Consider the following 15610-nt stretch of genomic DNA (forward strand, 5'->3'; position numbering starts at 1 on the left):
TCAGAGCACAGTTTGGAGTCTGAATTGTCTGGTGGTAAGGCTTGGATATACTAAAAATTATCATTTTTAAATCCTGTACAGTCTGATAAGAACTGTTTCCAGATTCTGGATAGTCTGATCAAATGTTGTCTCAGAAAACAGCTGGTGCCCACCTTAGTTGAGAAGACCGAACAAAAACGAAGCAAGAAATGTTTGGCATGTTCGGTTTGTTCGGTATGTTCGGTTTCAAATGTAAGAAATTGTCGGTTTGTCCGGTCTGGAACGTAAGAAAGCTTCGGTATGTTAGGTATTGCAAGTTTCGGTATGTTGGTTCGGAGCGTGAGAAAGATTCGTTATGTTAGGTTTAGCCAGAGTCGGCATGTTTGATTAAGAGACGTAAAAAACGTTTGCTGTTTATCAATCAACTTGAGTTATTTTTCGGTCATTACTTTAGCTGTATTTTGTTATACTTTGTTTTGTTTTGTTTGGTTTTACTTGGGTAGAGTCTTAGAGCGCGGACTTTTACCGTTTGTTCGAACTCAATTCTCCTATATTTGTTGGTTTGTAACTCCGCCGTAGCCCCTCCCCAGCCCGGATGAGAAAGGAGGAGGGAGGGAAACACCACCAGAAAATACAGGAAAAGCTCAAAAGTTCTTTTTTGAATCAACTTGAGATAATTTTCCGACAGTAATTTATATTACCATCATCGTTCTAAAATCAACTGGATGGAACCTCGATAGCGATGTTTTCCTATGTTTAGAAAACGACGATACCAATGCTTTCTTACGTTTGAAAACAACATTACGGATGCTTTCTTACATTTAAAAAACGACGATACTGAATCTCCTTTGCAATAAAAAAAATGACTATACCGAATAAGTCTTACGTCTAAAAACGGCAATAGCGAGTCTTCCTTATGTTTAATACAAAACAAAAATAACGATGCCGACGGAAAAATCGTAAGGGCTTTCGTCGTTTTTGGCTAGAAAAAACGACACTACCAATGGTTTGTTACGTTTTCTAACCAAAGATGTCTCAACAAGGGCATGGAACTAATATAAAAATAACCGCTGAAGATCCACTGTCTGAAAAACGGTACCAAATTTTTGTTCACGAGCAGTCATGATGCTAATTAAGCTAAGTAACAAGACGAAAACGCTACTTTTTATTTCGCGTTGTTGAGCTGAAAAGTTCAGTTTTATACCTCTTACTTGTGAAATCGGAAGACATCTATAACGTCTATTATTTTTTCCTCAACATTTAAAGTTCATCTGAGTTCGCCCGTTCGCGACTGAAGCGGTTCTGTAACACCAGTGCAAAACCCAAATGAGTCTGACACTGACAGTGTGCGATCTAAGTGGGTGTGATACCGCAGTGCAAGGAACAATTAAGATCTACCACCGTGAGTTCGTGACGCAACTGGGTCTAACGGGACTCAAGTAGATCTTCTAATCACAACCAATATGGTCTAGATGATGTGGCATCCACTTTGCGCGGCGCGATCCAGGTCTGATCAGAGCAGCCATAACAGATGCAATTATATTTTAACTTTTGATGATTTTTTTACCATTTTTGTTGCTACCCGAGTTGATATTTACTCACTATACAATTGTACTTATTATTTGCAATGGATAATCAGACCTTCTTTTAGGTTATCCAAATCGTCATCCGTGCATAAAAAAAGCATTAGTTCTCATGCGTTGTATTGGGAAACTGCAACCCACAATTTTTCACCAAAAGTGTTCACAAAAATTTCTTGGCAAAATAACCAAAATCTCGAAAACCATTGAAACGCACAACAATGAGTGTGATAAAATTGTGAATAGAAATTGGTTTACCTGCACAATTTTTCCCAGTTGAAGAGATGTATCCTGGTCTACATGCACAACTATATCCGCCTTCATAGTTTGAACAGATTGAGTTTGCTCCACAATCGTGATTGTTTGTGCTGCACTCGTTAATATCTAAAAAAAAGGAAAATATTATATTCTAACGGAACAAATTCGCACATTTGTGGGTATATCAAAATATTATTATTATTTTCGGAAAAGTCCTTATCATTTTTCTACAGACAAAAAATGATAACTAAAAAAACTATTTATTTTTTTAGTTACAAAAAAATAACAAAAAAATTAGCCGCATAAATCCACGATGGTCCTTGAATAATACATCAACACTTTTTAGCGTGTTCTATTGACCACTTTACTGAAAAAATTGAGATATAGCAATTGATCTAATTATAAGTAAAAAACGAGTTGTGAAAACACAAACTTTTTAGGCAAAGCCAATTTTTTCACACTTCATAAAAAATACTCTATCTCAAAAGAGCGTAAAGATATTTCCAAATTTACCAAAAAGTATTCTTTTTTTAATAAAACCTACTAATAAATGAAAATATATCTGCCGCTTTCAACTATGGCTAAAATAGGTTCCTAATAAATCATCTATAAATGAAACAAGGCGGCTCGGTAATGTGCGATGGCACATAAGGTTCCGACCCCGCCCATCCACAATTTTGGCATAATTGTCTACCAAATGAGGAACAGATAGAAAAACACAAAAATTATTTTTTTGGGAATCCCAAAAAACTCAAAAAAGCACAAGTAATTTTCAAAAAGAATTGTGTATGAACGATAAGATAGCCTCCATAGCAAATAACTCAGAGGAGCAAAAAAATTGATGCAATTGATTGCTGTGATATGCCAATATTAAGAAAGCTAGTCAAGTTGAACAGCAAAATCAAACAACAACAACAACAAACATTAATTACATCAAAAAATTTATGTCCGTTTTGAGAAAAAGAAATTTAATAACAAAAATAACATAACATCAGATAAAACTAAAACTAAACAAAATAGCTTATAAATCACCAGAAAATATATGGGACCAGTCCATAAAAAGTTTTGGTAACAATTAGACAAAAAAAGAACAAAAAAAAGCTAAAAAAATTCGCTTTTTTAAACAATTAAACTCAAATTAATAAAAAACATTAGAAACCCAAAAAATTATCCCAAAGGTTTAAGATTACCAATTCTACTATAGAAGGGCATTAGGAACTGTCCTTATTCCTTTTTTTCACCGGCTAAATAACAACAAACAAAAATTCAATTGAAACTTAACAGAAAACGCTGTCCAAACCGTCAAGCCATATTTTGGCCCTCAAAAATTTTTCGATTGCGCCTTCTTCAAACAGCGACAAAGTAGTAAATGGCCATTCATTAGTAAGACTAGGTATCAAATTGACAAAAGAGCGAAACGTAAAATTATGTAATAGTTTTGATTTTTTTTTTCGAAGCAAAATTACATCCAAAGTCATGAAAAACATTAATTACAAAAAAAACTATTTAAATAGGGTCACTTATTCATCCACAGGAAGCCATGAGACCTGCAAATATCCAGATTTTTCTTGCGTGTACAAAAACAACGTCAAGTATGACAAAAACTAAATTAATTTACTTTTTTTTGTGAAAAAAAGGTGTTGAAACCAGTAAGGTCATAACGAATACGAATAAAATAGATTTTGGGACATCAATCCCCTTTGACACCTTCCCTTGTCACACATAATGTCATATTTGACCTGTATTTATCTAACAAGATCAGGTAACAAAAAGAAATTTAAAAAGACCAAAATTGCGAAGTTAAAAAGTTTTTTTTTTAGTTTTGTTAAACAATTTTTTTCTAAGTCATGGAAGCCATCAGCTACGTACTAATATCAGAAGATCTGCTTATCAATTTTTCCATGAAAAACCGATGAAACTTATCCATTTACAGAAAATTTCATACGACCCAAAGGACAAAGTAAAAATGACAGTTAAAGACAAAATTTCAATTAATTTCTTCAAGAAAGAGGTGTCGGTGCTGACAAAACGGTAATCTATGTTGTTCAGGATTTTAATACCTGCAATTATGATTTATTTTGACCGCTTATAATGTGATATGAGAACTGTCAATAATGTGATAAGGTGAAAAACCTAGAAAGCGCGAAAAAATGGCAAATATCTTAAAACAAAAAATCTGAAATCTAGTGGTATCAAATCCAGAAAAGAATAACTGCAGGCTTAGAGCTGCAACCGAAAATGAACTTCAAATCAGTAGAATGAAGAAGTATTCTTTCTTTGCTGACACTAAGCTAGAAGTTGAACAAATTAAGAAAAAAATAGAGGAAAAGTTAATTAAGCCATTATTTATTTGAAAATCAATTATTTTTAAAGGTCGAAATGACCATAAACTTTCAAGTAAAAATTTAAATGCATTAGCTTGGAGCTCCTTAGAAAGCCAAATAGACCTACCGCTCCTGCGCTTTGATTTGATATGTTCTGTTCCTTTTTATTTAAAAAAACGTCTTTTTTAAAAAAAAAAGACCGATTGATTGCAATCCGACTTCTTTTTGGATTGTAACAGTCCAAGATTGGCCCAAAACTAGCCCTGCTAATGCTTATTGTCCGATAGGAACAATTGATTTTTCGAATGTTGTAGATATAGATAATTTGTTCGTTGAAAACTCAAAAATAAATTCTGCTTTTCTGAAAACCAACGAGTAAAGTTAGCAAAAAACGGCGAAGTTTTAATTGCAGAGCACCCTCAACGGACGCCGAAGTAGGAACAGCCCCATTCTGAGTCCACAAAGATTGTATGAGTATTGTTAGGGGCTGTACTGCAGGCAAATTTAATCAAAGTGGACAAAAGTAGCTTATTTCGTGCCGTTTTTTGATGGAAAAGGCTGAATTTTGTAACATTTATCCAGAATTTTTTGCCGAAAAAATAAATCAAAACAATCAACAATGCTTGTTTTCCTTTAAAAATATAGTCAACGACACTATTCTCAAAAATTGTATTAAATTTTAGCAAAATTGACAAAAATTTAGGCGAAAATTCCGGAAAAAGTGAATAAAAACAACGTGAATTCACTCTACTTTTCTCATAAGTTTAAACCTCGATAACTCCCTGTAGAAAACGAAAATTTAAAAAATCTTTTTAATTCCATATTCTACGCTGGACGAGCCTTCTAATGATACCAGTCTCAACTCTCTACGATGAATATATCGATCGGCGAAAATTCACGGAACAAAAAAAAACCCAATTGAGTATATAGTTCCTCCCCCCTCAAGAGGGTCGGAACAAAAATCTTAAGAGTACCGTACCTCATCTACAATTGCTACCATTGTTGAAAGTACTGGATTCAACGTTGGGATAAATCTTAGTAGCGCCCTTTTGATCCTGCTTTTGAGCCACCCAAACAGTTTATTTCATAATGAAGATTATTTTCTGTATACCGAAAAAATCATTTGGCAGAATTCTGTAGTTTTTTTAAACAATTTTTTGTCCTCTCAGACGCAGATGTTCGTATTTTGAAAAAGAAATCCACTTTCTCGTTGCGATTCGATGATACTTCTACAGTCAACATTTTCTCTTACAAATAAGGTCGTTTTTCAAAAACGGGGTAATTTGTCACCGTTGTATCAAAAAGGCGGAATAAATTCTACAATTTTAGCTTAATATTTCTTAAGTTTAAAGCAAAATTTTGTAAGTAAAAACTCGTATCGAAACCATATCATATAATCATTGTTTATCAGAACTTGCTAACTTCGCGCAAGTTTGTCCCTTTGCATAGTGACCTGTTTCAGCACCAAAACAATCGATGTACGGGAAAACTTTGATCAGGTAAAAATTCATTTGAGAAACTGTGTCGAAGTAGAGCTGACAAATTATCAATTTATACAAAAAAAGATCAGGAGATGGTTCGTTTCTTATTATAATGTTTATTTTGACGTTATAACGTCGTTTTTTATTATTAATGTTATAATAATGCAAGAAAAACTAATTATTTGCATCAAATCAAGGGCAAAACAACTTGTTTTCGTTCCTTTTTTATTGCATACTCAGGATTTCTACAAAATTACAATCGTGCTGATTGAGGGGCCACTAAAAATCAAAAACAAAAACTAAAAAATGTTAATTTTCAAGAAAGTAAATCGTCTAATGAAGCGTTACAACGTTTATATTGAAATAATGATGTTCTGTTGACTTGATTGCAAAAAATGAACGACCTAAAAACCATTGGATAAATCTTTATCAAAATTCTCTTTTAAATTAAAAGACCCCAACAAAAAAAATGAAAGACTTGGGGAAAAATGATTCATAAAGATTAAAGATAGTATGGAAAATCCTCTCAAATGAGAACAAATAAACCTCTTGATTCAGATATAAATTTATCATTACGACTTGTTTGACCCTAAGTGAATTGGGGGGGGGGGTCGTGTACAACGTCTACGAATTTGTGAATTCTTCTGGTTATCTTTTTACTATTTACTATCTATTTACTATTTTAGCTGGACAATTCATAATATAGCTTTACTTTTAATTTTTTTTAAATTAAAATTTGCGATGACAGCTGCGGAATATTTGTGCAAAAAATAAAAAACGAGTAATTAAAACACCATAATTTGTATAAATCTGGTTATATAAAAGCTGTAACTATCACGGCTATGGATTTTAGTTACACTAAGCGTGAGCTTAGCGTGGATTATTATTATTTCAAGTCTTTATTTTGTACTGACGTTGAGAACGTGAACTCTATTGACAAATTTTGCCGGTGCCTTTAAAATTTCTTTGTTTTGAGCTATGCCTACGTTTTCGGGCTAATAATTTTCAAAAACGAGCAATTAAGTTTAAGGTAAGCATTGTCCACACGGGTAACTAGGAATACTTGTATCAAGATTTGTTGTGGGATTCTCTTACGCAAGAATGCAAATTGTTACCATAAGTTTAGTGTCAAAAGACTTGTAATGTAATCCAATGTCAAAATTTGAAAAATACACACAAAATTTTGACGAAAATCCGGGATCTATTTTTTCTATCTGACCAGAGCTAAGTGGGCATTATATTTGATAACGTCCCACTAAAGCGCACGTTCTTTTTCCTGGTAACATTGGTAACATGCCATTTGATGTCATATTAATTGTAACTCTGATAAGACTAAATATGAAATATGAAAAAAAAGTAACACTTTAATCATCCAAAAACAATGTCAAGAGGTAACATTATCAATGGTAATGTAGGGTATTATGATAATGGCTTTATAAATAAAAACACATGTGGGTCAACAACAGAAAGCATTGATTATCCTTGTAATGCACTGGAGAAGGATCAAAGAAAACGCACATCACGTCAAGAAACAACTGCTTTGCCAATTTGTACGTTTCGCAAAAATCTTTAAAAAATTCTTTTTGATATAATTTTTTTTCATCAATTAGGGATATTTTTTCATCGCCGAAAGTTTTGAACGGCTTGTTATATAAGGGAACAGTTGTTTTAAAAAACAGTTCTGCTTGTATTTAGTTTTTAGCATCAGTTTGCATAAATAGCTGTTTGTTCGCTTGTTTCCATTTACTTCGAAGGTTGGGTACTTATATTTCCGAAAAACTGGTAAATGACGGCTAAATATTTTCCACATATGGAAGGTCCTTTCACATTTCAAAAAATCAGTTGCTGGCTAAATTTCAAATTTCAAATTGAAATCTCTCGATGATTCATTTTTTTGCGATACGTAATGGTCTTTAAAGCCCAATTAACTTGTTTATGAAGTGAAAGTATCATTTTTGACTTATTCCTGATAGAAGAACTGAAGAATAATGTAAATGGCTACAAACTAGTGACTGTAAAAGAAGTAGTCGAGTCTGAATGTCTAACGGTTTTTGACTGGCAGCAATCGTTTTAATTCCGCATGCCATTTTCTTCAGAATTTTCTTAGCTTCTTCTTGGAAATTTAAAAACTATCAATCATGATCCCTAAAAATTTTACTGACTTTTTGGATTCAATTATCTTACCGCCAACCTTAGTTGACTCTCCGGTGGTGTTTTTATTTTTCTTTGTAATTAAAATTAATTCAGTTTTTTCAGCAATAAGGTTTAGTGATTGTATCTTGATGTATTGATGACCTATTTAGCAAGAGTCTTCACGATTTTGTAAGAATTGCTTCAAATCTTTTTGTTCTGTGAGAAGTAGAGTGTCATCTGCATACTGAACAATTTTACAGTTACTGGGTTTGTTTTTTGACAGGTCATTTAAGCAAAGATTAAACAGAAGTGGGCCCAATACTATACCTTGGGGCAGACCTTGATAAATTTTATCCAATCAGATTTGACGTTGTTAACAATGGTTTGCTGCCTGCGATCTGTTATGAAATCAATCAGTAATTCAACAGCATTTTCACTGAAATTCATCGAAATCAACTTTTCTTTCAAATTGTTATTCTTGGTGGAATTAAAAGCTTTTGATAAATCAAGAAGAGCAGCTGTGATGATTTTGTTATTGTCAACAGCAAGTCGAAACGATTCGGTGCAACACAGGAGAGCATCAATTGTTGAATAGTTGTTTCTAAAACCGAACTGCGTTTCTGAATAGCAGCGTTCGTTATGCAGAAACTCTACGATTTGTTTTTGCAGCAGTCTCTCAATATTTTAGACAGAGAAGATGTCACTGATATAGGTCTATAGTTTTCAGGGTTATCAGAATCATCTTTTTTGAACAGAGGATTAACATATGCGGTCTTAAGGTTGTTGGAGAACTTTTTTGACTGATGAAACTGTTACTGTTAATGACATTCGTCAAGTGTCCTACAATTATATTACAACCATCTTTTAAGGCCCAGGAAGGTATACTTGAGGGTCCTATTAGTTTTTGATTATTTAAAGACTTTAGTTATTTTTTTAGCTCGAAGTCTGTAATGAATCGGAACTGAAACTGATTTTATGCGCATACTAGATGCAATCTATTGAAAGAGCTTTTAAGCAAAATGTCACAAAATAAACTCCATATGTCAAAATTTTGTATGGTTTCACAATGAATCTTCGTCTTGCATCGACATACAACATATTGTTTTTTGCAAAAATCGTGATCAAATTGTAGCAAAAAATTCTTCCCGCCTCAACTATTAAGGACAATCATGATAATTCAGTCTTCTTACTAGACTTTGTTACATTTATTTTACACAAATGTATCAATGATATTAAATCTTTGCCTAACCGTAGCAATTTTTTTGATTGGCTGATGTGTATCCAGGTGTACATGAACAAGAGAAACTTCCGACGTTGTTGGAGCAGATAGAATTTGACCCACAGTCATGAGCATTGTCGGTACATTCGTCAACATCTAAGTAATCACTATTCGAACTATACTGATAGTTTCAAAATAAGATAGCGAGAAAAGCCGTTGCGAACTTGACTCTATTACCATGAAAAAGGTCCCATATTGAAAGTCGATATGCTCAGACCGAAATGAACGCACAAGGGATCCAGGCGTCGTTCTTTCAAAATTACACGATCTGAAAACATTGATAACCGCACTAAGGTCTCAACATGAGCGCATTTTAACGCACAAAGATTGCACTACAATATGAACATAGACATTTTTGAGCGCACCAAGCAAACATATACTTTGGGGCATAGGTATTTTCGGATGTGACGGTCTCAGCATACCGACTTTCGGTCTGGCACCTCAAACTGTGGACATGATTTGAAAAAAATGAATCCAGCTGGTTGTTCAATTACTGCCATCTCCATTATCCAACCAAGTGTCATTCGTGAAATGTAAAAACCAACCAGTTTAAATAGACAATAATTTTTGAATCAGGCGTTAAAAACTATTGAGACGCCCTAAATGCGGCGATGGGTATTTTTTTGGCTAAGTTTTTAAACTAAAGTACTCTGCTCTAGTAATGATGATAGTTTTTGATAGCGCATACTTTAAGCTTGAAATGTCAGTGTTGCTAAAATAGCTGGTATTTTAATTGAATAAGCGTTTTGCTGCCTTGTGTTTACAGATTCCATCGCCGCCTGGCTAATTTTATTGCACATTATTTTTGCTATCTTCATTTTTTTCGACTCACCCGCACAATTTTTTCCCCTTGATGAAGTGTATCCTGGTCTACAATCACAAGTGAATCCACCGTCGTTGTTGGAACAGACTGAGTTGGCTCCACAGTCGTGAGTGTTTGAACTGCACTCGTTAATATCTGAAATGAGTTTCTAAATATCACTTAAGTGTGTTTTTCAGTTCAAAACTCAACAGTAGTAGTTTGTTTATGCAGTACGCTATGAAATATGTGCACTGTAAACCTAAACTGGAAATTTCACCAATACGATTGGAAGGAACTCGCTAGCCTTCCGATGATTGTTCAATGAAGCTGTCACTTTTTTCATTAAATCAGCTTATTGATTTTTACAAAAATCAGTGCATATTGACTTTTCAGTGATAAATTTGATTACTATGAACTGTCTAAGTCTAACTTTTTTTAGCTCAAAATTATCAGAATTTTAACGTTGTTAGAGCCCGGGCCAAAGAACTTCCCCCAAAAATAATGGAAAAAGGATTGTGAAGAGTGTAAAAAAAATTACACCCCTATTTCTCCGCTTAATTAAGGGTGCAAGGATGTAATTATAAGAGTCCAATTTTAAAAAACAAAAGTGGAAAGAGGTAATGAGGATTGATCCCCCAACTTCCCTCTGTCAAACATGCTACCTTCACTTTTTGCATTCACCATTGCGTCAACTGATACTAGAATTACATGTTTCAATTCGGTTTCAATAATGCAAAGTTAAAAAAGGTTTTTATTAGTTTCAGTTTTCTATGGAAATCTGAATATCGGCTCATTTTTTTCCATTCTCTTCGCTGAATGGGTTTTTAAATGGTAAATAATAGCTAATGTCGGAACTATAAATAGCTAGTGCTTCACAAACTACTATTCTATAAGATCTTAAAAGCTTCAAAAACTGAGTGGATATGATACGTGCTGGGTGTGTTTTTTTTATAACATGTGATAAAACCAAGAACAGTTTACGCAAAATAGAAGTGCCTTTTATCAAATCTTACACAGTAAAACTTCATCTCTTTAAATCTTTTCCATAAAATTTCATCGTGTCAGTTTATACACGATGATAAGTCTTGCTACTAATTCATTTGACTTGGTAGTGTGACGAACTAATTTCACTGCCATCCAGGAACTGAAATTAGCAAATTTTAAAAAGTATTTTCTTTATATTTCAGTTGTCTACTAAAATCTGAAAATCGGCTCAGTTTTTCTTCCATAAAAAACCAATGAGACCTGTCACTATTCAGGAATTTCATACAACTTAAAAGACAAAGTAAAAATGACAGTTACAGACAATGATTAAGAAAAATTTTATTAAATTCTTCAAGAAAGTGGTGTTGAAGACGCTATTATCACAATATGTACCTTCAAAGATTTTGATATGTTCAATTGTGCCTTATTTTGAAAACCAGTAATGTGATATGGGAAATGTCACTAATGAGACAATGTGACCAAAACGAGAAAGAACGAGAAATGCCAAAAGAACAAAAAAAATCTGATATCAAGTAACATCAAAGCCAAAAAACGATAAGTTAACGCAAAAAACTGCAATAAAGATTAAACTTTGATTCATTCTTTCTTTACTGACACTAAACTACAAGTTTTCAAGAAGAAGAGAAAAATAGAAAATAGTGGAGACGTTCAGTAAACCATTGTTTGTTTAAAAGTCTATTTCTATATTCAAAACTACGATGACTTTCAACTTTAAAAACTGTATAAATTTATTTTGGCACGGCTTAGGAAGCCAATTGGACATATCTGTGGTTTGAACTGTTCTGTTCTTTGATAAATATAACAAAGATTGGAATATTTTTTTGAATTGTAATAAACCAAGATTGGAGAAAAATTTCAATTGCTATTGATGTTCGACCATTAAAAACACTTAATGTGATTGCATGTTATAGACATAGATAATTTGTTAGCTAAAAACCAAAAATAACTGCTGTGTTTTTGATAATCACCAAGTAAAAACAGCAAAAACTGAAAAATTTTAATTACAGAGCTCTCTCAATGGAAATAGAATTCGGTCCCCCTTTGGAGTTTACAAAGATTGTGTTTTTGATTTGGGTATGTGTACTTCCGGCATTTATTCAAAGTGGACTAAAGAAGCTCATTTCGTGCTATTTTTGATGAAAAAGGCTGAATTTTGAAACTTTTAGCCAAAGTTTTAGCCAATAAATTCTATCAAAACAATCAACAAAACTTTTTTGTCTTCAAAAATAAAACCACCAATTTTCTTAATAAGAATTTTAATATATTTTGGCAAAATTGACCAAATTTTAGGCAAAAATTCCAGAAAATGTGAAGAAAAATAACGCAAATTGGTCTATTGTTCACAAAAATTTCAACCTTGATATTTTGCTCTAGAAAATGAAATTCAAAAGAAATCTTTTTAATTCTATATTCTACGCTGGATGGGTTTTTAAATGATTAATAATGGCTAGTGTCGGAACAATAAATAGCTAGTGACTAGCAAACTATTATTCTATGAGATCTTAAAATCGTCTCAAAAACTGGATATGATACGTGCAGGGTGTGCCTTCTCAGAAAATTTGAAAGGACACTAAACAGTTTTTTCATAATAGATGTATTTTATCAGATCTTACATAATAAATAAACTTTATCTCATTGAATCCTTTCCATAAAATTTCATCGTATCAGTTTATACACGATAATAAGTCTAGCTACTAATTCATTTTATTTCGTAGTTTGACGAACTGTTTTCACTGCCATCCACGGGCTGATTTTAGCAACACTGATCAGATTCACAGACATATTGATAAAAGATTTCTGTCTATGATTTTATTTTCTCATTTTTGAAAATTTAGGGAAATTCATAGAATATTTTTAGGCTTCATATACGACCTGCGCAATTTTTTCCAGTGGCTGATGTGTATCCAGAAAGGCATGAACAAGAGAAGCCTCCAATGGTATTTGAACAAACAGAGTGTGATCCACAGTCATGTGTTGAGTCATCACACTCGTCAACATCTAAACAAGGTGACAACATTTTAATTTCATTCATTAGTATAATGATATATAATATTAATAAAAATAATTAGTTAGATTGGTTTGAGATTATTAACGTATTTAAAGAAGAACAATTCTTCGAGCAAGGTTCTGTGGTATCAAAGTTTTAGGAAAAGATTTAAAATATAAATAATCTGAGAAAAACCAGGTCAATTTTGGTTGGTTGTCTGGAAAAACCAGCAAAAATTGGACCTGAATTGGAATAAATGAACCACTGCCGTTCAAGTGAACCATCAAGTTACAACGCGCAAACATATTCCGTTGTTTATAATTTTTATCTGTTCAAATTATTATTACTAAATGTTATCTATGAACTTCAACAGAAATAATTCTACTATTCAAAGCGATCAAACGAAGCAGTAATATGATAAGTTATCTCATTTAATAACAATTTGCAAACGATACACGATTGCATCATGCGAAAGTCTTGGTGTGTACATAATTCGTCCAAATTCAATCATTAAACGTAGAATTTTTTTCAACAGTTTGGTCATGTAAAAATTAACGCAATTGACGCTTTTTGTATGATGTGATCAGGTAATGACCTATGGAGCTAATCTAATACTCAATGAAACTCGAGTATTTTCCAAAAGTACAGTGAAGTCTCCATTTTTTCTTCAGTAGTATGGCAAGTTCAAAGAGCGCTGCAATTGCTGGTATGCATTATTCCTCTTAACGAAATCAGCTTTCTTCGAGTCTCAGACCCTGGTTTATTTAGCTTTTATGTTTTCTCTAGACTAATAACAATTTGAAAACAATAATCTTCGTTTAATGTCAAATTTATTCATAGGTCTTATTTATCAGCACTTGTTTTTAAGTAGATTTTTCTGAAGCGAAAAGTTGTTAAAACTGACAAAACAAGCATTCGGACCAAAACAATTTGTGAAACTCTAAGCATTCATGAGACTATTTCATTTGGCTTTTTGAGGATTTAGAAAATGAACATATTCGTTTTGAAGGTGTTAGCACCATCAAATTCAGTGAATTGGAATTTAGAAATTACTGAAAGAGACAAGATAATCTTTTGTTGTTTTATAATATTTTGACAATACTGTTGATATCTTGTGACAGGTTTTGCTCTGCCTAAGACAGTTTTCTTGACAAAATCAGAAAAAAAGTTTTCAAAAATGCGTAAACTTTTTTGACTTTATATTCTCTTTTTGAGATTTAAGTGTTTAAAAAACTCAAGTCATGCATGCATGCTATTTGTTTTAGTTCATGGCGTAAACTTGAAGGTATTAATAGTGACAGTGACAACGATTTTGAAAAATAGCGAAACTGATTTTTTAGAATCTGAACTAACTGGTTCCTACTCTAATCTCAGCTTCTTTTCAATATTTTCCTTATTTTTTTAAAAAAATATATTTTTTTCTTTTATAGCTATTTCTTATTTCTTTGATGGTTTTATAGCATTCATAGTTAACTCATGGAAAACACTTCATGACTTAGCCTTGCGTGTTATGAACTGATTTCAGTAGATTAATTCATAAAATGTGGTCGTTCTTCTCGAAATCACAAATGTGCTAGGTTCAATTCTACGTTATTAATTTTTATAGGTTTCCTGACAATTTTTGGCTTGGACGTGATTGTTTCAAGTATTAAGTTCTGCAATTTTGCATCTCCATTTGATATTTAGTTTTTATGCGCAGTTTTTCCTTATTATGATTATATTGATGTCAAAAAGTTCGCACAGGCTAAACTCATCCTTTATAGTCTGGAAATTACTCATGCCCTAAAATTATGTCAGAGCAGAATAACTTCATACTTTTGTAGCTTATAACTGGTAATTACTGTAGTGTTATACACACTATTTATATATAAACTAGTTTGTGAGCAATCACCACAAAACCTGTTTAGCTTAGTGGTTACAACTCGCTGGTAACTAGCTTAAATGTTACAAGTACCCTCGTGGAAGTTCAAATCGCATATGAAGCAATCATTGTTGGCGGGAGTTAAACTGAACATATTATTTTTCATTCAGTAATTTTCACTCAAAAATTAGGATTGGCCAGTAAGAATTGTGACAAGAACAGAGTTCTGGCCATCCCAAAAAAAAACAAAATGCCTCTAGACTGATTCAGCGCTGATTCGATTCGCCACCAACCTCCGGGATGCTCAAAATATGGCAGCAATGCGCTCCCTTTCTATTATACATGTTCTACAAAAATTTCAATCTGTAATAACAAAACTTTGAGGCCCTTTCCCGTTACTACACCCACGTTGTTGAGATGAAAAACAAAAAGTGTGTCCCATTTGTCTCTTTGAATCTATTATTCAATACAAACTTTCTTTCTGATTAACTACAACGTAACCACTTGTACAGTGAATTAAAGAAAGCCTGTTCTCAGAGTCTTCTAAAAATATTACCTTTCATTTTTGGTTGTCCATTTTGCGCGTATCATGTTCTTTTGGATTACTATAGCCTTTTTTGCACATCTGAAATTTTTCCAAGGTCGCACTTTCGCGGGCACGATTGATTAGGCTGTGGACGGCATGGAGCTGCTGATAAAGGAGAGCTCAAATTTCACCAATAAAGTCCATTCAGAGTCTGGATTGTCTGGTGTTATAGTCCAGTTAGTCTGCATACTTTCCAGAGCCTGTGCGGCCTGATCAAACCATAGATTTTTTATTAAGATTGGAATTTCCAGACTGCAAAGGGTTCTGATTGCTTTTTCAGTCTGAAAAGTCTTATCAGATCCAAGAACTTTAGCTGCAAAAAACAGCCCGTCCAC

At 33.0% G+C, this 15610-nt stretch overlaps 2 protein-coding genes across 2 annotated transcripts in view; one reads left to right on the forward strand and one right to left on the reverse strand.

The window, feature by feature from the left end:
* LOC142334674 (ubiquitin-fold modifier 1) overlaps positions 1-15610 on the forward strand; it is a 286602-nt gene that overhangs the window by 163040 nt on the left and 107952 nt on the right. The gene's annotated exons all lie outside the window — the stretch shown is intronic.
* LOC142334983 (uncharacterized) overlaps positions 1-15610 on the reverse strand; it is a 49921-nt gene that overhangs the window by 6539 nt on the left and 27772 nt on the right. The window contains exons 8-11 of the mRNA XM_075383310.1: positions 12714-12839; positions 9867-9992; positions 9005-9130; positions 1818-1943 (exon numbers count right to left, since the gene is read on the reverse strand). Of these exons, the coding sequence (XP_075239425.1) occupies positions 1818-1943; positions 9005-9130; positions 9867-9992; positions 12714-12839 (504 nt within the window). The remainder of the gene's footprint in view (positions 1-1817; positions 1944-9004; positions 9131-9866; positions 9993-12713; positions 12840-15610) is intronic.

Source organism: Convolutriloba macropyga, chromosome 2 (assembly GCF_964194025.1).
Source record: "Convolutriloba macropyga chromosome 2, txConMacr16.3, whole genome shotgun sequence".
Classification (NCBI taxonomy): domain Eukaryota; kingdom Metazoa; phylum Xenacoelomorpha; order Acoela; family Convolutidae; genus Convolutriloba; species Convolutriloba macropyga.